This window comes from Garra rufa, chromosome 10, assembly GCF_049309525.1.
Source record: "Garra rufa chromosome 10, GarRuf1.0, whole genome shotgun sequence".
In the NCBI taxonomy this organism is placed as follows: Eukaryota; Metazoa; Chordata; class Actinopteri; order Cypriniformes; family Cyprinidae; genus Garra; species Garra rufa.
In genome coordinates, this window is record NC_133370.1 from 34,463,793 (window position 1) to 34,490,174 (window position 26,382).

General features: G+C 36.0%; 2 protein-coding genes across 2 annotated transcripts; one reads left to right on the top strand and one right to left on the bottom strand.

Moving 5' to 3' along the window:
* Positions 1-1,520: 1,520 nt before the first annotated feature.
* nsun4 (NOP2/Sun RNA methyltransferase 4) lies at positions 1,521-6,435 on the top strand. Its single transcript, XM_073849736.1, has 6 exons — positions 1,521-1,614; positions 1,705-2,075; positions 2,155-2,309; positions 2,397-2,557; positions 3,976-4,100; positions 5,712-6,435. Exons 1-6 carry the CDS (start codon positions 1,522-1,524, stop codon positions 5,986-5,988), a joined length of 1,182 nt encoding a protein of 393 aa, XP_073705837.1. The 5' UTR covers position 1,521; the 3' UTR covers positions 5,989-6,435.
* Positions 6,436-14,194: 7,759 nt separating this feature from the next.
* dmbx1a (diencephalon/mesencephalon homeobox 1a) lies at positions 14,195-20,633 on the bottom strand. The gene is made up of 5 exons (XM_073849654.1): positions 20,489-20,633; positions 16,955-17,121; positions 16,672-16,850; positions 16,182-16,581; positions 14,195-15,835 (listed from the first exon to the last, which is right to left on the bottom strand). The coding sequence occupies exons 2-5, from the start codon at positions 17,106-17,108 to the stop codon at positions 15,417-15,419; spliced, it is 1,152 nt and encodes a 383-aa protein (XP_073705755.1). The 5' UTR covers positions 17,109-17,121; positions 20,489-20,633; the 3' UTR covers positions 14,195-15,416.
* Between the last annotated feature and the right edge of the window lie 5,749 nt (positions 20,634-26,382).

Here is a 26,382-nt window from a genome sequence, read left to right on the forward strand (position 1 = left end):
GCAAGTCTTTGGCTGTACATTGCAAGTTTTTCTCAGTTGATCTGATCAAACATTTTATGATATTGTGCTTTTTTGTTCAACACCCTCAAAGGTTTTCTGGTTCAACACACTTTAATCTAAGGAATACGACTGCCAGCTGTGTCTCTAGGAACTTGTAATGTCTTAGAAATCTTCATGTAGTTTTAAGATAACAAACTATTTCTTCTCTATTGATTTTGTGTGAGCTCTCTGTTGACTTTACCATATTTGCTACTCACCTTCAGCACATGTATGGGCTTAAGGTATACTATGTGTAACACCCCAAGCTAATTCCATTTTTAATACGTTTGTAAAGGCTTAATTATGTTTTAAGACAATTTTGTTCCTGACCATAAAATAACTCTTAAAACAGCAATGTTGAATAGGGGTTGAATAATTCTGACATAGCTGTGTTATTAAAAAATCCTATAACTCAAAAACATTACATTATTGACATTATCACTTTTAATATGCCAGAAAACTGTTGTAGATGCAATTTAGTCCTGAATCTTCAGAAAGAGCAAAAATCATTTGTAAAGTACTGCAGTCTCTAGGGGTTAAATAATTTTGGTTGCAACTGTATATATAGGCTATATAATGTGTGTGTAGCTGTGGTCATCATTCGTGTGTGAATCGTCATAATTATTTTCTACAATTTCTTGCAAAATACTTTTCTTTTCCCACGTGAGTCAGTCCGCGTCAGTCGTGTTCTTTAACCAATCAGATGTCAACCAATCATAACCGGGCCAGGAGCGCAGCCTAAATCCTGTTTACATGAAATAAACCTGCTCCCGAGCAGGTTTAAGCTTGCGCACCTGTTGCTATGACAGCAAGTCCAGGATGAGCTTCGAAGAACCAAACAATCCAAGATCATGCCAAATCGTCAACAATTAAATCCAGCTACTGAGTTAGCGACATACGAAGAACGAGCCCCTGGTCAGGACAGCTAACATGTTAGAAACGACTTGCCTGTAGTTGAAATGAAACGTGAAAGTTGCATAGCTTCTCAAATTCTCTACAGTAAAAACTGAAATTAATAGCCATAACTATTCCTTGTCGTCAGGCTCTCCATTTGTGATAATTTCCCTTTCAAACTTGATATTTTCATGCTGTAAATTCACACTTAAACACAATAAAGGTGAAAATCTGGCTAAACAAGTATGCCCTGTAAATACATAGACGCGAATTCTACTATGTTGAAGGTTTAACTTATGAATATTACATAAGAACGTTATTGGATGTTTGCAATCAACGTCACCATGAGGTTATCAATATCTTTTACAATAAATCACTTTTATGCGCGAATATGATGAAACCGAGCTAAAAACTGAAATAGTATGTGAATTAGGCAACTTATTAGGGAAAATGCTTGGCTAAATGATTTATTAGATAATGTTTTGGTTTTTAATAAAATAACTTTAATATTAAAGTGGATAAATATAAAACATGATAGTGGAACCAACGTGTACAAAAACAACGGACGCTTTTTGATGATACACAAACATGGCAGCGTACGTGTGCACGCGATCTTGTATAAGCAAATTTAAAGAGTCGATTAGATTTATTCCGCGTCGGTATCGAGTTAAAACTAAATGGGTAAGTAATGAGGTTGTATTCATCTTATAATAAAAAACAAAGGGTTATAAATTTATAACATAAGATGATGTCGTGTTCTTCTGTATTTAGGCAGCTACACGACCCAAGTTTCCAGCCACTGAACTTGCTCTGCACAACTTTGACACAAGCTACAGTATACAATTAAGAGACCTTTGGCCCTCTGTTCGAGTTGCCATGCTGTGTGAACAAAAGTATGGAGCACTGATAAACAGCTTCTCTTCAGCACCTAATGTAATAACAGATTTAGAAGTTCAAGGATGTAAAGACTTCATCAGTTTTGACTGTTCCAGAAATGAAGTCCATCAATCTTCACAGGACTCCACAACCTCACACAGAGATTCAACAAAGCTGGAACCTGCTCCTCTTCAACCCAGTATAACTCCTGATATAAAATGTCTTGTTTTCCCCCAAGGAGACATATCTAGATTTAAGCCAGCTAGGTGAGAGTTAATAAAAATGTGCAGTTTCTCTATCTTGTCCTACGTTAATTATGTTTTATATTCTGTCCTATTAACTTAGACCTGACAGCAGTGGCATATTGGGATATTATCTACTGGATGCTGCATCAGTGCTGCCTGTACTAGCATTGGACGTCCAGCCAGGACACACAGTACTAGATCTATGTGCAGCTCCAGGAGGGAAGACTCTTGCTCTGCTGCAGACACATTCAGTCAGTATGTAAACTGCCATATTGTCAACAGTCTAAGAGTTTTAATGTAAAAGATGTAAATAAAATATGCTTTTTTTTCTCTCTGTCTCAGATTATCTGTGGGCAAACGATCTGTCAGGTTCCCGCACAATGCGATTACGTAGGACTCTTCAGAGCTACCTCCCTAAAGAGTTCATGGATGAAAACAAAATCCTCGTCACTTCCACTGATGGTCGGCAGTTAGGCATGACAGAAGAGAAAAGATTTGACAGAGTTAGTATTGGCTGAAATGTCTAGAAAAGAATATGTCCTAACAAAACAAATGTTAGGATGTGAATTGAATCCCATTCCATTCTTACATTTCACGTCATCAAAATATCAAACATATGAGAACTATACAGCTTTGATGCATAGATGCCTTCCAGTGTAGTATTTTCGGTAACCCTTTAAAATAGGGAGTGCATATTTAATGTTAACTAAGAGTTTTTCCTTAACAAAATTCTAATTAGCTGCTGATTAATAGTTGGTAAGGTAGTTGTTAAGTTTAGGTTTGGGGTAGGATTAAGGGATCCAAAATATGGTCATGCAGAAAAGGGCATTAATATATGCTTTCTAAACACTGCTACACAGCTAATATGCTAGTGATATGCACACTAATAAGCAACTAGTTCATAGTGATAATTGGTCATTTAAAAAAGTGTCTATATTTTCTATTATATTGCATTTTAATGAAAAAGAAACATTACAGCCAGCAATACGACTGTAGCTGTGTCCGAAACCACTCCGTATCCCTATATAGTGCACTATATCGGGTGTTGTCCAGATTCTGAAGGAACAATGTCATTCCCTACATTTGTTCACTCTTTTATACCCACAGTGCACTCTAACTTTGAGTGTACAACTAATGTACACTTGCTGAAGCTTTATTTCCCAAAATCCAATGTAGAGAGGGCTGACGAGTTGGAAGAGAGAGTGGAAACGAGCAAGTTTGAACAAGAGATGCAGTTGACATATTTCTTACTTCTTCTTTAATGTTTATTTTATTACTTGGAAAAAAAATATAAAGAAAATATAGAGAGACAATATTACATAGCTGAATTTTTCTGCCTTGCGCTATATAGGGATTGGCAAACGATTTTTAGTCATACTTTTATGTGAATATAATAACTATTACAGTTACCACAAAAGATATTAAGCAGCACAACTGTTTTCAACATTGGTAATAAGAAATGTTTCTTGAGCACCAAATAAACATATTAGAATGATTTCTAAAGGATCACTGGACACAAGAATCATTGGACACTGAAGACTGGAGTAATAACCTCTGAAAATATATTAAAATAAAACAGTTATGTTTTTACTGTATTTTTGATCAAACAAAATGCTCTTTTGTTGAGCTTAAGAGACTTCTTGCATAGACAGTATAAAGTTTTGCCAACCCCAAACCTTTGAATGATAAGGTTATACTGCTATACTTTTACCAGCACCATGTATTTACATTGTGTTCTCTTGATTGTTGCACTGTTATATCCTTGTGTATCATGTGTGATATCACTGACATTTCAAAAATCTCTAATATCTGCTATCTAAACACTGTATGGTTACAGCATGCATCTCTGCAAAGCATATAAGAGCAGCACAAATCTCAGCATTATGCCATTGCCTATAGTTCATCTTTCTTCTTTTTACAGGTGCTTGTAGATGTCCCCTGCACCACAGACAGACACTCTGCAATGGTGGAAGAGAACAATATTTTTAAGAGGTCAAGGACCAAAGAGAGACAGAAACTTCCTCTCTTGCAAACACAGCTGCTTCTGTAAGTAATTTTTTAAATGGTGTAAAAAATCCACAGCTAGCGTAACATCATCAGAATAGTTTGCCCAAAAATGAAAATTTGCTGACAATTTACTCACCTTCAGGCCATTCAAACAGTTTTTTTTTTTTTAATGGAGATGTTTAGAATTACATCACTTGCTTACCAGTAGATCCTGTGGAGTTAATGGGTGCCATCAGAATGAGAGACAAAATGGCTAACATCACAATAATTCACAAGTAATCCACACAATTCCACTCAATCAGTTCAGGTCTGTAAAGCAAAAATTTGCATGTTTGTAAGAAACAAATCTATCACTAATACGTTTAGCTCCATACTACCAATTCCGACTATTCCGTCTATAATATTGTTTTCTCCAGCGAAGAAGTCATCTCATCTGAAACAGGATAGAAATATGCACAGATCAAGCACCAAAACAGTTCTAAACAAATATATCAGTGGATTTTTGTGTGAGAGGACAACAGGGGAAGACTTTTTTTCACTGGAAGAAGCATAATTAAAGGATAATAATCTTTTGGCAAGAAGCAACAGTTTAAAGTTAAAAAAAAAATCTTAATGAAGCATTTATTACATTACAAATATTCATTTTTGGGTGAACTATTCCTTTAATAATGTATAAGTATACATTATCATTCAAAAGTATTTTGTATTTTTTTAAATCTCTTCTGCTCACCAAGCCTGCATTTATTAAATCCAAAGTACAGCAAAAACAATACATTTTTTAAAAAATATATATTTTACTATTTATAATACCTGTTTTCTATTTGAATATATTTTAAAGCTACAGTACTGAAATTTTAGCATCATTACTCCAGGCACATGATCCTTCAGAATCATTCTAAAATTCTAATTTGGTGCTAAAAAAAAAAAAAAACAGTATCATTTTGTTGAAAACAGCTGAGTAGATTTTTTTCAGGTTTCTTTGATGAATAGAAAGTTCAGATGAACAGCATTTATCTGAAATAGAAAATCTTTTGTACCATTATAAATGTCTTTATCATCACTTTTATCAATTTAAAGCAAATTAAAGCCCCCCCCACCTCCCTGAAAAATACTGACTCCAAGCTTTTGAATGGTATAGTGTATAAAATTACAAAAGCTTTTATTTCAGATAAATGCTGATCTTTCTATTCATAAAAGAATTCTGAAAAAAAGTGTACGCAACTGTTTTAAATATTGATGATAATAATAATAATAATAAATTTTTCTTGAACAGCAAATAAGCATATTAGAATGATTTCTGAAGGATCATGTGAGACTGATGACTAGAGTAATGATGCAGAAAATGTAGCTTTGATCACAGGAATAAATTACATTTTAAAATATATTTAAATAGAAAACAGTTATTTTAAATAGTAAAAAAAAATCACAAGATTACTGCTTTTGTTGTATTTTTGGTCAAATAAATGCAGGCTTAGTGAGCAGAAGAGAGTTCTTAAAAAAAACATTAAAAACTTTTGACTGGTAGTGTATATTGTTCATTTGCTGGGGTTTTGAACAGGTATTGGTGTTTTGTGTTAATGTGTGCATGTGTCCATGAAGACTGACTGAGGACTGACATCTAATCAATCTAATGTTTCATATTTTGTCCAGGGCTGGGATCCAGGCCACGCGGCGAGGTGGACACATAGTGTACTCTACTTGTTCCCTGTCCCAGCTGCAGAATGAGTGTGTGGTGCAACAGGCCATAAGTCTTGCTCAGCAGGAGCTGGGAATCACAGTGGAGGTTGAGGACCTCAGATGGTTTGCGCAACGCTTTTCTGACACTTTCCACTTTGCACCACAGTTATGTGTCGGGGAGTTGGTTTTACCACACCTGCGTGCCAATTTTGGACCAATTTATATGTGTAAATTACATAGAATAAACTAGGTGGACGTTCAGATATTAGCTCAACTGACAACATCACACGCTTCAATAGTGCCCCCTGGTGACCAGACATGGAACATTTTTAGCCTGTAAGACTGTCATAAACACCTTTAAACATTTACTGTTGTAAATGAAATGGTAAAAATCATGTTATTGTCGTTATTTTGTAAATTATGTTATTAGATTACCAGATTCATTAAAGTTAAATATGGTGCGAAAAGACCAAAACAGTCTGTTTAGTCTGTATAGTTGATGCTGCCCTCCTGTGTAGAACATTGAAAAGCTAAATCCACCATTCATGCTATGATGACAAGTCAACTAAAAACAAATGATATGATTCAGATATGGAGCAGGCAGCGATTTTGAAAATGGTTTCAAAAACTGGGAATCGTGTTCACTATTATTCACATCCTCCCAGGTTTGGCCAGTAGGGGGCGTCCACGGACCATTATAGAACTGACTATTAGCTGTAAAAAAAGTAGGTACGAATGAGACTGACATTGTCTTTTAACATGATTCAAACAGCACTGTGTCTTCCTGTCGTAAAGAGGCCTAAAACATTTTTTTTTACAATTATCTTGAATGTTATAATTAGTTATATTAATGGAGCAGTTAATTTGCCTGAAGAATTTACAGGAATAAATTAAGTCCATTAACTTTTTTTTAATATAATTTGATTTTTTAAATGGTATAATTTAGATGCTGTATCTTTTTAGCTTGTCATTGTTTTTAAAACATTTACATTTTTAAATTTCATTCTCTCAATTAATATGAGGCCTAAAAGCTGAATGCATAATAATTATTGAATTTTCTTTACAATATTCTCACATGGCAAGACACTACTGAATCTGGTTAAAATTTCATATGTGTCCCTTGACCACAAAACCAGTCCTAAGTAGCATAGGTATATTTGTAGCAATAGTCAAAAATACATTGTATGGGTCAAATTGATAAATTTTTCTTTTATGCCAAAAATCATTAGGATATTAAGTAAAGATCATGTTCCATGAAGATATTTTGTAAATTTCCTACCCTAAATATATCAAAAGTCATTTTTTGATTAGTAATATGCATTGTAAAGAACTTAATTTGGACAAATTTAATAGCAATTTCTCAATTAAAATTTTTTGCACCCTCAGATTCCCGACTTTCAAATAGTTGTATCTCAGCCAAATATTAATGGAAAGCTTATTTATTCCGCTTTCAGATGATGTATAAATCTCAATTTAAAAAAAAAATTTGACCCTTATGACTGGTTTTGTGGTCCAGGGTCACCTGTCCACAAACAAATTCAGACTGGGAAATTTGAGTTTGTCTCTATACACGGGCATTTTGATTGAGTATTTAATAGTGTTTATAACATATTCATTATAAGGATAAAGGGTGTCATGAGCAAGACAAGAAACGCTTTTATAAATGCTGTATGGGCTGATGTGTCTGCAGCACTTCTACACCTAATGTTTGCGCTCCGAATGTGTCGATTAGATTTGGCATCAGAGGAGTGTTTTGTTTTCTGCTAGCATATAAAAGGTTCAATTTCCCCCCGGTTGTCCATGAACCTTGCGTCTATTCCGGGCAATGTAGCATGAAAAGGTGTGCGCATTTTAGGAAGAGGGGCTGACGAGAGCCATCGACTCCCCGCTATCATTAAGCTGCTCGGAAACTGTTCCATCGGTGCCAGAGTCGAGATTGGCCAAGCAGTCGTTTACTCGCCGGCTTCTCGTTGAACATTAAGGACGCAAGAGGATACTAAAATGGGATGCTTTCCCCTCGTTTTCCCCTTCGCCTTTTATTCCACAGATGAGTGCAGATAATTTTCTGTGCGATTGTGAGTGATTACTGTATTACCGCGGTAATATAGGGTTATTTGGGAATGCAAAGAGAATTAATGACACATAAAAACTATTTTTGCATTGACTGCCTCTCTCGGCCGGGATATTTCTCCATGCCTGCATCTTGTGATTACCTAAACGTATTGTAAATATGTGTTTCCTATGGGCTTTTACATAAATTTACATTTTTTAACACTCAGGAGACAGAGGGACCATTAGGGACGAGTTATTTTCATCTATACGTTTTATTCATTATTGACTTTGACACTGCTGAGGATGCTGGCATCTGATCATTTGGCGAGCACCTTGCCAATGATGTAAATCGGATGTAGATCTTTGTAATGACAGAAACATGTCGGGAATATCGTCTGGACGCCGAGGCCTTATAATGATGGAATCTCAGATGTCCGTAGGTGGGTGAAAGTCATAACGGCTTCCCCTGGAAAAGGCAAACATGAGTGTTTTGTGGGAGGAAAAAACTACTTATGATTCAATCACAAAGCCCAGTATTCTGCTAGAACTTTTGCAAAGTTTATTTCAAAACTGCAGGCCCCTCCAAACGGTCACGCTCACATTTTCTTGTATGAATGTGAGACTGATTAATTACTAAAATACAACAGTTAAGAGGATAGTTCATAGCATTCTGCCATCATTTACTCACCTTTATATTCAGTCTCATATGAAATTCTTTCTTCTGCTGAACACAACATATTTGAAAATGGCTAGGAAGGTCAATGCTGTTCAGTGTTGTTTTATACCTGGATATAAACACTTCTTCAAAATATCTTCTTTCATGCTCCAAATAAGAAAGTAAGTTGATTTGATTAATGACATGGACATTTTTTCAAACCTGTATGACTTCCTTTTTTCTGTGGAACGCAAAATAGAATTTAAAAAAATCGGATTAATTTTAGTTGTACATTGTCCATGTAATATACAGTCAAACCAAAAATAATTCAGACCTGAGACCTAATTTTTTATACTGTTTTACTGATACAGAACACTATAGGTAATTTAAGTTAGCAAAATAAAGTAAACTCTGACATATTGTACCCAAAAGATCTTCATACAGTAAACTACCAGTAAAATTGATATCAAATTTGGGACCAAAAATTATTCGGACACTTTGACCTGACTATGTTTTGCTTAAGTGTTTTTTCTTTGATTGCTAATTTGACTTTTTACACCACAGACTGAACAAAATTAAGCATTGCTTTGTAATTGGTATTGGTAAGTATTGATAGTTGTGTAAATGTCTAAATGTACTAACAGTAGTCTGAATTTTTGGTTGATTGTAATCCATTACATAATACCTTTCTATCAAAGTTATCTGACATTATTAAGATGAATTTGTTTGACACAGTTTAACTCTGAGTTCTTGTCATATTTTATTACCATTTTCTAAACCATAGCGAATAAACTGGGATAATGTTGAAGGTGTCTGAAAAAATGTTGATTTGACTGTAAGTCAATGGGAACTGAAATTGAAAACGAATTAAAGAAAGTCTGTCATACAGGCTTAGAAGGACATGAGTACATTTTTATTTTAACCTATGTCACATTAAACAGATATTATGTATATATTTTAGCCCTTCAGTCCTCAAACCTTCAAAAGTAAGATGCCCTGGATATCAGTAAATCTTGGTGCTCCATGTTTGTTCTAATGTCCACAAGCTGTAACATCGTATTCACATAAAGGTAACGCCTGACCTTAGGTGCTTCAGTGATAAGATATCTGATTGTTGTAGGTGGTATGCCTGAGGCATATCCTACTGCTTGGATGTCTGTGGTATGAGCTGCATATCTGAACAGGCCTCAGCATTCACTCCTCAGACTGTGGATCATGGGTGGGCTGGCTTCGGGGACTTTTTATGATAGGACAGTCAACTTGGGGGCCAGATGTTAAAACCAAATATCTGTGCGATTGTAATTATTTATCTATAGTTAATTTTAAATTAAAATACAGATATTTAATATTTGAAAATGTAATCCAAAAATCTAATTCTTGGTAATGAAATCTTTTAGCTTTTTATAATTTACAATTTAATCAACATATAAACACAAAGGTCCTCTGAAGTCAATATCTGTTAATTACATAATGATGCAGACATTAGTTTGAATTATATGCATATGAAATACACTAAATCAAAAGTTTGGAACAATGGTTATAATGGAATAAAAAAAAAATTCCCGTAGTATTGTGTAATATTATTATACTATATAGAGAGATTTTTAATGTTTTTTAAATGTTTCTTATGCTCATCAAGGCTGCATTTATTTGAACAAAAATACAGAAATGAATTTAATTTAAAATAATTATTTTCTATGTGAATATATTTTAAAATGTAATTTATTCCTGTGATACAAAGCTGAATTTTCAGCATCATTACTCCAGTCTTCAGTGTCACATGATCCATCAGAAATACTTTTAAAATGCTGATTTAGTATCAATGTTGAAAACTGATTAATATTTATTTTTTTACTCCAGGATTCTAAAAGTTTAGGGTCAGTACAGTTTTATTCTTTCTTTTTTTATATAGAAATTAATACTTTTATTCACCAAGAATGTGTTAAATTGATAAAAAAGTGATGACAAAGACTTATTGTTAGAAAAGATTTATATTTTGAATAAATGCTGTTCTTTTTTAACCTTTTATTCATCAAGAATCCAGAAAAAATAATTACAGGTTCCAAAATATTAAGCAGCACAACTGTTTCCAATACTGATAATGACAGTAATTAATCAGCATATTAGTATGATTTTTCAAGGAACATATGACACTGAAAACTGAAGTAATGGCTGATAAAAATTCAGCTTTGCATCACAAGAATTTAATTATATTTTAAAATATATTCATATAGAACACTATAATTTTAAAATGCAATAATATTTTACAATATTAGATTTTTTTCTGTATTTTTGATCAAGTAAATGCAGCCTTGATGAGCATATAAGAATTCTTTAAAAATCTTACCGATTCTTACCTTACCTATATATATGTATAAATATACCTATATTTATATAGGTGTATTTATATAGGTATTATTTATAAAATATATATCTATATTTTGTTTTATATATGTGTGTGTGTGTGTGTTTCTGTGGGTGGGTGTCATATGATTCTTCAGAAATCATTATAATGGTGATTTGGTGCTCAAGAAATATTTTTTATTATCATCAGTGTAAAAAATATTTGTGCTTAATTTTTTGTGGAAACCATGCTTCACTACCATTCAAACGTTTGGGGTACGTAAGCTTTAAAAAAAACGAAAAGAAATAAAGAAAAAAAATATTGACAGTAAAGCCTTTTTTAATGTGACAGGATTACTGTTTCAAATAAATAGAGTTCATTTTATTTTTATTTTTATTTCTTATTCATAAATGAATCCTGAAAAAGAAAACATGATTTATGGTATTCTGCTTTCAACATTGATAATAATAAGAACCATTATAAAAAAAACTTAGCATCAATAGTAATTAATAATAATTGAGCTTGCACCAAATCAGCATATTAGAATGATTTCCGACGGTTCATTTAACACTGGAGACTACAGAAATTACTGTTGAAAGTTTTACCAGTTTTACCATCACAGACATACATTTACTTTATTACTATTTTTACTTTTTTTTAAAATAAAATATTGTAAATGCAGCCTTGGTGAGCATAAGACTTCATTCAAAAATCACAATTATTCCCAAATTTTGACCACTAGTGTACATATTGTCCTTTCCACTGTCTCTATCTCTGCTGTGCATCCATCATTACTGATGCAATGCAGCATTTAGATAATCACAGTTAAAACATTCTGCTGAAGCAGCGTTCTACGAACTGTCCCATGATGCTTAGCATGAATTACCACACCATACATCTCCCCGCTTAATCTACCATTAAGAAAATAAATCCTTGCAGGCAACGGCCGTTTCAATACAATTTTTTTTTTTTTTTTTGCCTGTGATTGTCTGCTTTCCTTAAGTCTCGCACAGTAGTGAAATGTCTTGCCTAACTCTCAAGTGTCCGGTGGAGACTTAATCCATATGACTGTGTCCTGCATTCAAAGAGTGCTGAGCTTCCCTCCGCATGCCCACAATGCCACTCTCCCCATCTGAAAGGTATGTGTAGTGTGGCATTGATGTGTAATTACGTGTGACTGAAACAGCGCCTTGGTGACAGGCTCTAGAGTGCTGCGGTTGGCTTGGGTGAGCTCTCCCCAGAAAAGAGGGGTTTTCTTTGCCCTTAAGAGGATTAAGTGGGGTTGTGATAACAGAGGGATAAAAAGGAGAGAATTGAATCAGAAAAGAGAGCTGGGACCAAAGAGGGCGACCTCTCGCAACTGAGTTCAAACACCTGTTGTCATCGTCCCATCCTTAGCGCATTCTCTGTCACGCTACTACTTTTCTCTCTCTCTTAAACATTTTAATTTAATATATTAGAGCACATTAATTTATGTTCAGGTCTAATGTGCATTAAAATTTGGCGTCTTACATTTTTTGGCTAATTTCTGAGTGAGCCGTCTTGGTTTCCAGGAGTTCTTTGATGTGTATCTGAGCAATGTGCTGTTAGAGAGATTTACCTCAGCTGACAGCTTGGAGAGTATGTGGCAAAATTGCAGTGCCAGCGGGCTAAAAGAATGCTGGGAACAGGATTAGGATCATATTCTGGCAGTGCCTGTCACTTCCTCAATGGGCTAGGGTTCCTTATGGTGGCAGCTTTCATTCTCCATGCAGCTAAAACCAAAAAGGAGAGCATGAGGGAAAAAAGTTCTAAATGAATGGTACACTGTGATTTTTGTGCTAGGCATGCTTGAGGTCCATTTTGTGCTTGTGTGTGTCTGTAACAGACTGTCTGACGGTGACACTTGATTAAACACTAAGGTGAATTTAGAAATCGCTTAATAATTGAATTTGGATGCTGCGGAGCTTAGCAGTAACAGCTATTTGTTTTGGTACAGTCCAATTTAAAACCTCCTCTTGTGTTGGGGTCAGGTTGACTAGCATTCATTTTCAAAATGTATAAAAAATTTATTTATTTGTGATTATTTCTTATTTAGGCAAATGAATGTGCATGCAAAGTGTCAATACATATGTGATTTGAAATTAATTTTCATGCAATTTGCTAAAAAAAATAAAAAGCTGGAAACCTAAAATAAATGAGAACTTATGACATTTCAGACTCGTATTCTGAATTAACCAAGGAAAATTCACGGTTTCTTTGTAACATTGAATTTCACAGTCAACAATATAAATAAATAAACTGTCAGGTGGTGTTTTTGGATTTTGAGACACATTTTTGAGAGTTTGAGAACCAGACATATAAAGGAAGCTAAAATTTTGCGTCTGTGCAGCTAATTTTGAACATAAAAATATGTGGGTCAAATTGACCCCTGACACAATAGAAATAACACAGGAGAAATAGATGGGAATTATTAATTATTAGTCTCTGAGAAGCTACAACAGAGGTTTTCCAGTGTTTGTTTTTCTCAAATTGCTTGGAAACCAATGTGGGTCTGTTTTTAACCTTGCAGGTCTCATTACACGAGTTACTAAAGAGGACTTGACCTTGTTGTCACATAATCTGTATCAAACCCCTGGAGGCTGTTTGTTTTTGCATGTATCTGGTTAAGGAGGCCGGTCTCGAAACTAGATAATAGAGATGCTGTTGACTTGCTTTAACATTTTACACGTTTATTGCTGTTTTGCATTGTTTTATTTTCCATAATGAATCATTCTGCCCTCCCATGTGTGCTTTGATCTGCTCAAAAGGTTGAATGTTAGAACGCATTATAATCAGCTGTATTTAAATATGGCATAAGGCACTTTAAAAGGCAGTTAGCAGCCCCATCAAGGGCACTGAGAACATGGTAGCAGTGGCATCAAGCCTCTGGTAAAATGCACACCGAGGGGGGACCCTCTTTATGTGAGCAAAGGGCTTATGCATTTTGACAAACCACACTGTTTAAGATATAATAGCGGCATAATCACAGCCCCAGGCTGTCATTCTTCAGCATAATGGCCTGCTTATTCATCTGAGATGGCTTATGTCCCCACAACGATTTTATTTCCCAAGATTACCTTGTTTTCTTGTTCTCCTCACTCTCGTTTCCTTGTTTTTTTTTCTGCTGTCCTACGCCTCTGATTTTATTATCACCTTGTTTCTCAACTACTTCCTGAGCCCCTAATTTTAACTCACTTTACTTTTAGTGCAAAAAAAATCTGTTTGTATTTTAATATAAAAAATACATAATTGTTTTAAAAAATTGTATTTATTCTTTAAAATTAATTTAGCATAATCACAGTCTAATTTAGATTTATTTAATGTGTTTTTTAATGGTAAATGAAAGAAAATAAATATGCAGTATATATTTATAAAGATGTCCAAGCAATGTTTTATTGAAGTTTTATTTTACAAGTTTTTAAATCTACAATTGACATAGGGAAAGATGTGTATACTTCTGGAACACTCTCCACCAATATAGGCTACAAATTCACCACTTTGTGTGATGTTGTGAGTGACTGTATATTGATGTTCACAGTGACAATGAAAGAGTTACAAAGACGACCAGACTGTATAGGTTAAATAATCTGGGGGTGACGCAGGCGGGCTGTGCGGCCCACCCAGTACAATCTTACAAAGGGACAGCTACCAGAATCATCACAGGGTTAAATTCTTCTCAATCTAAAACATAGAACTTTTACATTTGCCTTACCAGTAAACATTTATAGATAGACTTTGTATTGTACATATTAAAATACTTTACAAACACAATGAGAGCTCAGCACTGAGAAGGAAAGAATGAGCAGAGAGGGGAAAAAAGCTGCCGTACATGGAAGTGCTTTGCTTTCCACTTGAGAACTTCTCCTGTGTTGGACTGTCCAGCATTTGACCACTATTCAGGATTGTTTCCAGTTGCAACATTTATATGCACTTAAGAACTAGTTTTTTTGAGAGTATTTTCCCTCTGAGTGTTAATATGGCAATCTCCAATGATATGCATGGTCTATAATTGCATTTCTTCCTCTGCCTGAGGCTACATGTAATTAAAAGCTTTGCATATGTAGTCAATGAAATCATTTCCTCATTACCCAACCATCCTCAATTTACCGTGGTTTAATCCTGACCATTAAACAGGTTAGGTTTAATTAATCCTTTTAGTTGTGCAAGATTTACATTTACAAGGTAATTTGTGTGATGTGCAATTTGAGAACCACAATAATTGAATTAAAAGAAAGTTATTTTCAGATTCTGGTGTATAGTGCATGCAACTGGCTGAGATCATCTCCAAAAAGTGCTTATATCACACATCTACACCCATCCAAAACATATAAATAACACTAAATCTAATCCAGGGCCTGTCTGTCTTTTATGCAAAGCTGACAAATGTAATATCATAATGAATTAAATGAAAGCTTCGTTATTTAATTGTCTATTTAAGCTTCAAAATAACAAGCCCTCTAAATGAGTCTGAGATTTTGTACTAGTCTCAACCTCAAAATACACTTTTCCCATACATTGAGGATTGGCCCTAACTTTAGAAGTCCAGGTGGCATGTTAGTAGTGGTAGAGAGATGTTCCTTTGCTCAGGTAGTTTTCAGTCTCCTGCTCAGTTGGGCAGCGTGTCCAGGCCCAGCGATGCCGCGTGCTGCTTCGCCCGCAAGCGTAGGTTCTCAATGCTGGTAGTCTTGCTGTTGTGGCTAGGAAGGCCTCCAGAGGCCTGCAGCAGAGGGCTGTTCCAAACCTGTTGTGCATGATGAGATAGAGACTGGTAGTAGGACTGACAGGGCAGGGAGCCCAGGGGCGCTGGCATGTTGACATTCATGCCTAGGTATGGTATAGACGACGGGGTCGCCATGTCAAAAGACGGATAATGAACCAGGTTGTTGGTAGCTGCCATGTGCTGGCGAAACTGCTCCTGTAGACGGAAGAGGCTGAGCGGAGACGAGGAGTATGAGTGACTCTGAGAAATCCCGCCAGTCACCCCGCTAGAGGAAGATGAGATAGCCGGGGAGCCGAGAGGAGAATCTAAGGACAAAAACATGTTTGTTGAGATTTAGACTGAATAGCTAGTTATTTACAACCTTCAAAATATCATTTTGGTATTTAAAGCACCCCTAAATTCATACTCTAAGTATAAAGGCCCCAGAAGGGTTTATTTGCAGTAAATCCATTAGAACCATTTTTGGTTTCCCAAAGAACCCTTAAAAGAATAATTTTATTCTTAATGTGAAGAACATTTTATTCATCTAAAGAACCCCTTTTCGCTATAAAGAACCTTAAAAGTTCTTGATGGAACCATCATCAATAAGGATCCTTTATTTTTAAGTGTGAGGGCAATGAAATTGGAATGGCAATAATAGCAAATACGAACCTGGTTTGGGGCTGAGACGTTTGCAAAGAGGGGAAAGGTTTCCAGGTGCTGGTTCTTTCTCAACCTTCAGATCTTCTCTGTGCTGCTTTATCTCTTCTTCCTTGTCGGTTGCGTTGTCCTCTGTGGCCGACTCACTGCCTGACTGCTCTGCCGATGTCACGTTAAGCTCAACGCTAAGTTCTGATCCCAGTGCGTGAGGAGCCGCCTCTGCTTCCATGGAGGAGGAAGAAGAGGATGATGAAGGTGGCTGGTTTTCAAGATTTATGCTGGAAGGGGCATCATCCTTATCGTTTGTTGTTAGGGGCCCATCTGCCGAGACATCTTTCTGCTTCTGCAGTTGCTCCTTTTGAAGGCTTCGCTGCTTCTTACGAAACTTTGCACGGCGGTTCTTGAACCATACCTGATGGCCAAAAGACAAGGTGTAGATACTTGGTAAATAAACATATTTGTAGACATTAAACTTTCAAAGGTGCAATTGGTAATTTCTTACCTGCACGCGTGCCTCGGGTAGGTTGGTGCACATTGCTAGGCGCTCCCGCATCACAACATCAGGATAGTGCGTTTTCTGAAAGGTCTTCTCCAACGCCTCCAGTTGCTGGGCCGTGAAAGCGGTGCGGCTGCGGCGTTGTTTGCGATGCTGAGAGCCGTAGCGAGCCTCAAGTATGATATCTTGAAATGTACAGCCGTTGGAAGAGAAAGGACACGGCATATTTAATTCAGTGTACTATCACAATTATTTAGTGTGTTAAAGGAGAGAGAGAGAACGCACTTACCAGCCAATCTCTCCGCGAGGGTGAGCGCATGAACTGACGGCCGATAGTCAGGTGCGTGCTGCGCCTGTTGCGCCGCCTGTTGATGCAGGTTGTACATGGCGCTTAGTGAGTTCATGGCGTGGAGAGAGTATCCGTTCACTCCGTAGTGCTGCATGATTCAAAAATATCTGCAAAAATAAGAATGAGTTATGAGTTTTAACATTGAGCTTTTTCCATTTGTAGAAATAGCAAAAGTCACGTTTTAAAAGTTAGACTTTGAACTAAAGTGGCGTTAGTGTGATGAGGTGACTAGCAACATTTTTTGATAAATAGACAAAATGTATGTACTGTTATTATGATATATACATGGGCCTCTTATAGGTAAAATGTTTTACATTTAATAAATAAATCTATAATTGTCAATATAGGCCTAATTATTTGACACATTTGACTGCGGCTATAAAAAGAGATAAATGTCATTGAATAATTTGCATACTGCCTTAAAGATACTAAATATATTGCTTCACTATGTTTATTTGTCATCCTGTGTCGTTTACATTAGTCAATGGTTCTGCGTTAATTCAGTTTATTAAAACGAATATTTTAATTAGGCCTAACATCTCACTTTCTTATATGATATTTATGTACGCGTAGTTATATATCAATATAGGTTGTCAGTTTATAGCTAGAATGTCAAATAGCGCTTTTAAAAATCCACTTATATGAGCGGAACTGTGTTCATTAATATCCAATTATTGTTTTGTCCAATCCATTAGTCATACACAAGGAATTAATTGGTGCTATTATCACTTGTTTACCTAATGAGCTCCGAATTATGCTTACTACATTAGATGTATAATTTCAGAGCCAAATTACCGTAGCAAATCCTTTAAAAACAGTTGTCAATGAATCATTGATTGATTTTAGTAAGATCTACTTAAGCAATGAACGAATGTTTCGATACAGACTTCATTATATCAGTTCTGTCATCGAAATAAAATTTTACTCATAATTTCATATGCTACTTATAGGACTTGTAAAGCCGATATGTGTGGAGAAATTTTAATTTACTGATGGCAGCACGGGATGCTATTAAAATAAAAATGTGTCCATGAGGTTTAGTGTCCTGCTTCTCCAGTCATTTTTCGCAGTCGATTTAAGATTTTCATAGGTAAAATGAAAGGCTCCAGGACACGATTAGATATGTATTAGTATAGAGGTGGTTGACAGGCATGAATATCTCCGAGGCCAATGCACTGCGCATTATTAAGAGAAAAAGTATATGCTCCCGCACATGGCGGGTGTCCAGGGACTTGAAACAGCCTCGAGTTTTAAACTAAATTGTATTTCCAACCAGCACTTGAATTGCTTGTTATTTACTTCGATTCAATTCGTTTGTAGCCTACATGAAGTTAATGAACTAAATGTAGCCTATAAACATGCGTAATTCATTTAAATCAAATAACATTAAAATATCTAACACAATTTAAAGTTATGGGCTATTTTAAGCAGTGCTGTAGCAATAATAATAATAATTGTTACTATTATAATTATTATGTAATAATAATTCTGATACTCTTTGGTAAACATTATGTAGCCTATTTCGCATTGTGACAACTTCTTAACCTACATTTGTTTCCTGATAATTCAGTGCCGTTTTAATAAGACAAATTCAGAGTCAGAAAATTATTTCTATATAGCTCAATACATAATTTCGATAAACCAATTTGTATTCTTACCTCAGTTATTGTTAATACTTTAGTAATAATGAATTACTTTTAAATTGTGTAATCTATTTTGTTGATGCTGTTTTTGTTGCTGGTAGTTTCTGCATGTGTTGCTTCAAATAAATTATGTAAAATGCCGAGATAATTGACTTCATGATCATTTTATGCAGCGATTGCCATTATGTCCATTCAGATGGATTATTAAGGTTTTTTTGTAGGACTTGTTTAAAGGTTTTGTATGTGTACTATCTTTATCTGTTACAGGCCACCGAAACGCTTGTACCCTCCTCAGCGTGGAATCTTCTGAATGACACTCGGAGTACCCATTCCCAGACTATTAAGTCAGTGCACCGTCTGATGAATGTGATCAGAGGGCAAGAGGGAATAGTTTAATTCGCTTGGACAGAAGGTGCTTTGCTAAACATTTACTTTTCTCCCCCAAGTATTTGAATTGAATGGGGTCCGTTTCTCTCCCTCCCTTCTCTCACGGCCCCTTATCCCATCGCCCCGGGGCCACGTTTTGGCTGAGATGTATGGCTTCTCTGCGGGTAAAATATGCATGTTGATCCCCATTTGGGTCCCCGTCTAATGGAAGTGCAAATAGGTTTCGACTGTGGAGACCTCCATTTATCATCACCGCTGACACGGACGGACGTATACAGTGAGCTTACATGTGTGTGCGTGGCAAGAAATGCTCGCGTGTGTTTTCCAAGCAATGTGTGTCTAAAGAGATGTGTTATAGGCCTATATCAACTTAGTATTCTACTTTTACTTCATTGTCATTCCATCCATATATGTATATGGATGTTATAGCTTACATTCGACAAAAATATAGGCCTATAAATATACAAAGAATACACACATAATAAAAACGAAAAACAATTAACCAGCGATCAATGTAATAGTGTTTTAGTACGGCCATAGCAGTAACAATAGGCCTAACAATAATAATGTACTACCATTCATGTTTGTGAAATATTCGTTTAAACGAACTTTGCTAAATGTCAAAATTTTGCCAAAGGCCAACTAATGTTTAGCACAAAGGGCAGCTTATTTTAATACTGTGTCTCGCTGCTATTGTAGTCTGTTCATCCGCCTGTTACTGCTGCGGGCAGTGTGACACTCCATGCTTCGATTATTAAAACCTCATTATGCAAATTGGCATGTACAGTGCAACTTTTTGATCCGACTAAATTAGGAAAAATGTTAGCGTTAAAAACCCATTTGACCCGGGGGCACCATTTATCGTGTCTCGCATGACATATATTTATATTGTCACTCATATTTTTGTATCCCTCACTGTCCAAGGCCTCCCACATTTATGTTCAGCGCAGAGATGTTTATCTTACTCCATTTCTAAATTGGCCTAATTCTACTTTAAATGTATTTTATCAGACTTTAATACATTTAATAAAGAGAGGAAAATAATAACCCACTCTTAACTTTTAAGGTTCTAATGTGAATTTAAGTTTTAAACGGAAGACAGCCTGGCGCACGCTTAAAATAAACTTATTAGTTATGTTACACTTTGTCTTTGTCGCACATACGTTTGTTATATTTTTAAAAATGGATTTTTTTCCCTTTTGAATTACATTTATGCATTTTTTTAGTCTATGTAAAAATAAAAAAAAAACACTTTTAACATTAAAAAGGTCTAGCCAAAATGAAGAGTAAAGAAAAATTCCATCTGCCAGCATAGTCTAATCAATTTATCATTTTTAAGCTAGGCTACAGTTTCAGGCTGTTGCTAAACTGACACATTTAAATCTTAGTGTTATTGCTTTATTATTTTTTGCGTAAAAAATTGCATAAAAAAGTATTTTCTTACCTCAGTCTTGTCCTTTATCCAGTGTCTTACACTGTCACTTGATATGTTGTTGCTTGTAGCCCGGAGTATGTCCCAGATGTCCTTATCGCGTTTCTCAAAGTCTAAGAGCCCATTCAAATGTATCCGCTAAGTATCAAGCGACTCCAAATCGTTCCCTGCGCGCTCTTCTCAGCACATTGCGTCCATCTATTGACACACGCTTTGAGGAGGGATTTTAAAGAGCTCCGCGTAACATCAACGTGGCTTGCTACTGGTCCTTGAAACTGTCAATCAAAGCTCGACGGTATTTTTCTGGCTGCATGTGGACTCAGAGCCAATTGACCCTTTACTTAGTAGTCTTAAATCACGCACTTGAGAGCACTAATGTCCACTCACAAACACGCTTGCTTATCAACAATAATAGCCATATGTTATTTGAGAATAAACAGAAATACTGGCATCGGTATAAAAGTTTATAGCAGGAACAGGAAAGAAACACCTTTATATAGCTCAGTGATGGCAGAGAGTTTTTTTTAACGTTTTATTTGTTTATAACTTTTTTAAATGCGTTTTATGTGAGTAGGCCTAAGATATTTTTTTAAAAGGCATCAAAAGCATTAAACTAATAACTGAACTAACTTTACATGGATTCATTCATGGATTTTATTGTTTGCTTGATTCTGGGATTTATAGTTTGTTAAAGTTTTTTACTAGCAATAAGAGCAGATTGCTAGAAATTGACGAACTCAGTTTTGCCAAAGTTAGTATGAAATAAATGCCAAGGATATGAATATTTTGCTTTCTCGTATTGTTCTCACGCATTCACTTGTTTTACTTCGTGAACATAGGAATATTTCTATAGAGTTCACGGTCCCAAGACTTTTTTTTAGACAAACGAATATCTCATGCGTTGGTTTTGTTTGCTTTTCGGCTTTGTCATGCCACTGCAGGAGAGACTGAAGGGACTTTAGAGATCTCTAATAGATGCCAGGCTACTGCCTTCACAATCTCTCCCGGCCTTGAAGGATTTGGGTGAGGATAAGGGGAGACAAGACGCTATTTCAGCCTCCAAAAAACCTCTGTCTTGAAATGACTGCCGGTAAGAGGATTAAAACAATAATGCCCTTCTCTTCTTGAAGGGTTTTTAGAAAAGATTTCTTCTCCCGGAGCAAAACCGTTTAGGTTGGAATTAAGGGCAGCGCAAAGTAGCCTTTTAATGTAAAGCTTGCATAATTTGTTAAAGATGCTCGCAGAAAGCGGGCCAGGGTGAAAATCCCTAACTGAATTTTATCTCTGACCATAGTTATCATCTAGAGGAATTTGAAACGAGTGGAAATTGAATGAAACTGAGCAGTTTTGCCTGACATTTTCATTAAAATATTATCGTTTAAAAATTATGTTGTCGACTGTAAAAGAAATGTTTGTATGTGTTCAGGTATGATGATAAAATGGTCTTGCAATGTGTTATGCTAAACACATAATGTACAACCAAAATTAAGTATTTCTGTTTAATTCAATCCTTATAGGCAAATCAAATCACTTACGCCTATTATAACATTCAAATTCATTTTACCTAATCTCTTAATGTAGAGTAATAGTAAATTTTAAATTATTAAAGATTTATTAAAGATTATTAAAGAAGTCGGACGTTGCTCCTTTTATTTTAATTTCCAAATATTTTAACCCAATACCACAAGAAATTGTCATAGTTAACTATTTGACGCATTAAAAAAAAGAATAATATTTTAAAATATTTAGGCTATTGAAAGCAAATATCGTAACTTTTAAATTGTACAGATTCGCTTACCAAATATAGCCTAAGCTTTAGCCTATAATTCAAGTGAAGGCTATTTTTTGTTGCCAATATCAAAGACGCTTTACAAAGTAATAGCCTAATTATTTTTGTTGTTATTACTAAAATTATTAACTATATTTTTATTAGGTCATTTTATTACCTTAATGGAACCAAACCTGTGTCCTTTCCCATCCTCTCCCCACTTGGTTTTTTATGGTCTGAGAAAGAAAGAGGATTAACTTGTGAACCGATGGAAATAAGAACTTTAACGGGAGGTAAATCTGGGCAATGTCTCTTTGTGAGGAGCGTTTCTAAAGCAATTAAAGTGAGAAAGAATTCCTCTCAGCGCCTCTTCCTTAAATCTGCTTAAACGAGGACTACTGTCCAGCACATCTGAGGGCTTTAAATGCCTTCCATTTAAAGTGCCACAGAAAGAAACCCACCTTCAGAGCTGCAAAAGGAGCCCTCGGTCCAGTTAAGTAATTGGGATTTTTTTCAGTTCAATTTCATTTTGCTGCCCTTTCGTGTGGTTATTACGTTTCTTTTACGGTGACACATGCTAGTTATTACTTTAGTAGCCTAATTAATTGCAATAGCAACATCGGCATTGCAATGTAAAGTACGTCCCCGCGATGATATTCGGAATCGATCACTGAATTTATTTTTAAAACGAATGAGATTTCTCTCAGAATCATTTTTTAGAGCATATCCCGCTGCTTTTTTACAAAACGAGGGATGATATCTTAAACGAGTCAATCATATCGCTGGCTTTTATTTACACTTATGAATTTCACACTCACTCTTAGCTTTACCAGAAAATAATGAAATAAAGGCAATAGGTGTCACAGCGCGAGATGGTTGTTATTAGCTAATTAATAGACCTAATGATGTTTCTGCAACTTCATGAATACATTACGTCTGCAATCCACAAAGCTGTAGCCTCTCAGGCTCAATCCAAGGGTATTTCAGCATCTGTTCTTCCCAGAGCAATTAATCATTTTGATGTATGGTTTAAAATCGACTGCTTCCAGGAGACCTTTTTGACAAGAATAACAAAGCAATTTGCCAGGAGCCATCTCTTAGACACGTTATTAGCAGCACCTTCATCTTAAAACAGTTTTTTTCTTTTTGCTAAATTAGATACCTGTATTAAAGGGGCAGTGCTACTTTTTAATTTATTTTGATTTCTCCACACAGCTCCACTGATACCTCTGGAAATCGCATCATTCGTGACAAGATCCCAGGATCTTCTTAACAAATCCCCATGCTAAAAGTTTTTGACCTGTCAGTTCTGTCAGAAGCTGTGCCCCTCTATTCTCTCTCGTTCTCCATCTCTTTACTGTCTTCAGTCTCTCTTCCCCCCTTGTATTTCTTCAGTCTCTCTCTCTCTCCGTCTTACTCACTTTGGCCCGGATCCCCAGCACAAGGGGCCCCATTGTATAGTCCTAATCCAGAAGCAACACAGCTTTAGCGACATGGAGGGATAAAAGGCCCATCAAGCCCACAACTTTATGGGGGCAAATCTCTACCTAATCCCTCGCTTTATCTAAACAAAAGCCCCTCTCTCCTAATCCACCTTCACTGCAAAAAATAAAAAGAAAAGGAAAAAACAAGAGGCGCTAAAAAAAAATCTCAGGCTTGAGTTGAACTGTGAGTTAAGAACCAGGAGTCATTTTACTAAAGAAACTAACCGCTTCTGACAAGCTTCTGCTACTGACATAAGTAAAAATGAAGCCCATGGACACAGTAGTGCGATAGATGGATGAATAACTAAAGGTAAAGAGAAGTTTTCACATTTAGACAGTTTTTATTTATTCTAAAGAGACTGCAGATCACAATTTTTTAAAATCTTATTTTGCCTTTATCTTATTAGTTTATTAGTCTGTCAATCAATACAATTTTAATGATAACTGTCAAGTCTAATATAATTTATTGCAAAAATGCCATAACACTGATATGTCCATTTATTATTTTTTATTATTTGAAATATAATTTAATTTAAATTAATTTCCACTTTGTTGTAATTCTATTGTGATAATGCCTTTTATAATTAATAGGGTGCTTTCATTATTTCAATAGACTGGACTCAGATGAGATCATTATCTTCAGTATGGGTGCTGTTGGCTATAATTGGGTAATTAAGGGGATAAAGTGGCTGCTCTTCCTCTTTAGTGCTTTGATGACTATTGAGTGAAAGAAGCTGCTTCTCATAAAACACAACAAACAGCAACCTGCATGAATTATTGACATCTCATTTATAATGTCTACCTTCAGGAATATTTATATAGCTGTAGAGAACCTGTAGAGCTAAAAGACACATTTTTCTGTTTCACAGTGGCTTTTGAAAGCAGATTTTGCCTGAGAGCATTATCCTAATAGTTAAAGCTAATTGGCAGAGGCATGAGCATTTTGAGGCACCTAGTCAGTTTGATTATATTGATGAGCTGACACAGTTTTTTCAGCAGCAGTTTGGTGGGTTTGGTGGCATTCACAGATCACCTCAGATATGTATGATTAGTTGATCAGCCCCTGCTGCTGAAAGGGATTGGTACACACTCTTAATACAAGTAAAGTCCTCTTTCAGATAAAAAGATGGGTTCAAAAGTTGCAAATCTGCCCTTGACGACAATACGCTTTCCATTAACTCCTTGCCCCTGAGTATGGATTGCTCTTCATTGCACAGCTACAACATCTGTCTTTACTTTCGCAAATCCCTCTGTATCAGCTCTGGGCTTTGTACTATCAGTCAGTAATCTGGCTCTCAGCACTCTATGCGTATTGAGGCACTTTGGTGAAGTGGTTTAAAACATGACCCGGGATTCGAAATAAGCGGACTCCCTGCTTCTGACTGAAGTTTTCATCATCCTCTCAATGAGTAGCTTTAAGAGGATACCTGAGAAAAAGCATTGGCACCTCAGCCATAAGTACCCACATTGGATCTGTGCTTGGCGGTCTTATCCTTTAAGAAATGAAATAGTCTCATAACCTGTTTTGTGTGTGTATTGTTGCTGTTGTAGATGATGAGAAGCGATCGAGCCGGCAGGAGGGCCGATCTCAGGTGCCTGTCGTCCACACGATCGGCTTTAACGTGTCTCCGGCCGAGCGAGTAGACAGTGACTATGAGCTGTTTGCGTCATCAACGCGTTACATTACATAGCACACAGATTTCGTCATCTGTAAAATAGCTAGCTAACTGCTGGACCTCGGCTAAGTGCTTCAACAATGCAGTTCTCTTTGATGAGCTCTTCACAGGGGTCCCCATTTAGACCTTATAGCAGCGTCTCCCTTTGGCACCCACACCTTAACGGAGCTAATACTCTTTTAATAGCATAAACAGAGAGAACAATTGACTCATTAGAGAGTCAACTAGGCAAATCCACCACAATCTATTGAAAATGCTGGAGAGGATGGTTCCAGCATTAGCAGCACCTGGAAAGCCCAGATTTGTGTCTTCTGATAACAGTAACACTTCCTCTTCTCCATTCACTCCCGATGCGTAGTCTGAACCACCTCCGTACGGGATTACCAGGCCCCACTGTAAAATGTTTTTTTGCAGTATGGCTGCCTGATGCTTAGCCTCCCACAATAAGTATAAATCCTCTTCTTCTGTGGGAATTACGGGAATGAGCATAAGGGATTGTGTTATTGTTGACCTATAATCTGGTTTTAACTCCTTGTTTTACAAATGGCCCTTTTAAAAAGCTTTTCCACTGCTCTTGGCATTGTTAAAGCTCTTGGTCTGCATTTCCTTTACATCTCGCTTCAGAGCATTATTTGACTTGTACTATAAATGTCTGCCGCTTTAAACCAGATTTTCTACGTTCCGCTCTATTGCTCAGAGAAATGAAAAACTGATCAGTTTTTTGTTTTAATTAAACAATTGAATCTTTGTTTAGTTGTAGGATGCATCATAGTATGCAGCAAAATTTGCAGTAATTTTGTCATTATTTACTCATTTTGTCCCAAACCTTTATGACATTCCTCCTCCTGTGAAACACAGAAGGAGACATTTTTAAGATTTTTTGTCCAATTAGTAAAAGTCAGTGGGATCCAATTGACTTGATTGTATGACATTTTTTTTAATTGCCTTCTGTTGTATTCAGTAGCAGAAAGTAAGTCA

Excerpts from the sequence above, each read along its gene's own strand:
- dmbx1a (XM_073849654.1), bottom strand. The coding sequence starts at position 17,108 with ATGCAGCACTACGGAGTGAACGGATACTCTCTCCACGCCATGAACTCA. Across the intron at positions 16,851-16,954 it reads CCTCGCGGAGAGATTGGCTG|ATATCATACTTGAGGCTCGC; the intron begins GTAAGTGCGTTC and ends GTACATTTCAAG. Across the intron at positions 15,836-16,181 it reads ACGTCTCAGCCCCAAACCAG|ATTCTCCTCTCGGCTCCCCG; the intron begins GTTCGTATTTGC and ends TTTTGTCCTTAG.
- nsun4 (XM_073849736.1), top strand. The coding sequence starts at position 1,522 with ATGGCAGCGTACGTGTGCACGCGATCTTGTATAAGCAAATTTAAAGAG. Across the intron at positions 2,558-3,975 it reads AAGAGAAAAGATTTGACAGA|GTGCTTGTAGATGTCCCCTG; the intron begins GTTAGTATTGGC and ends TTCTTTTTACAG. Across the intron at positions 4,101-5,711 it reads TTGCAAACACAGCTGCTTCT|GGCTGGGATCCAGGCCACGC; the intron begins GTAAGTAATTTT and ends TATTTTGTCCAG.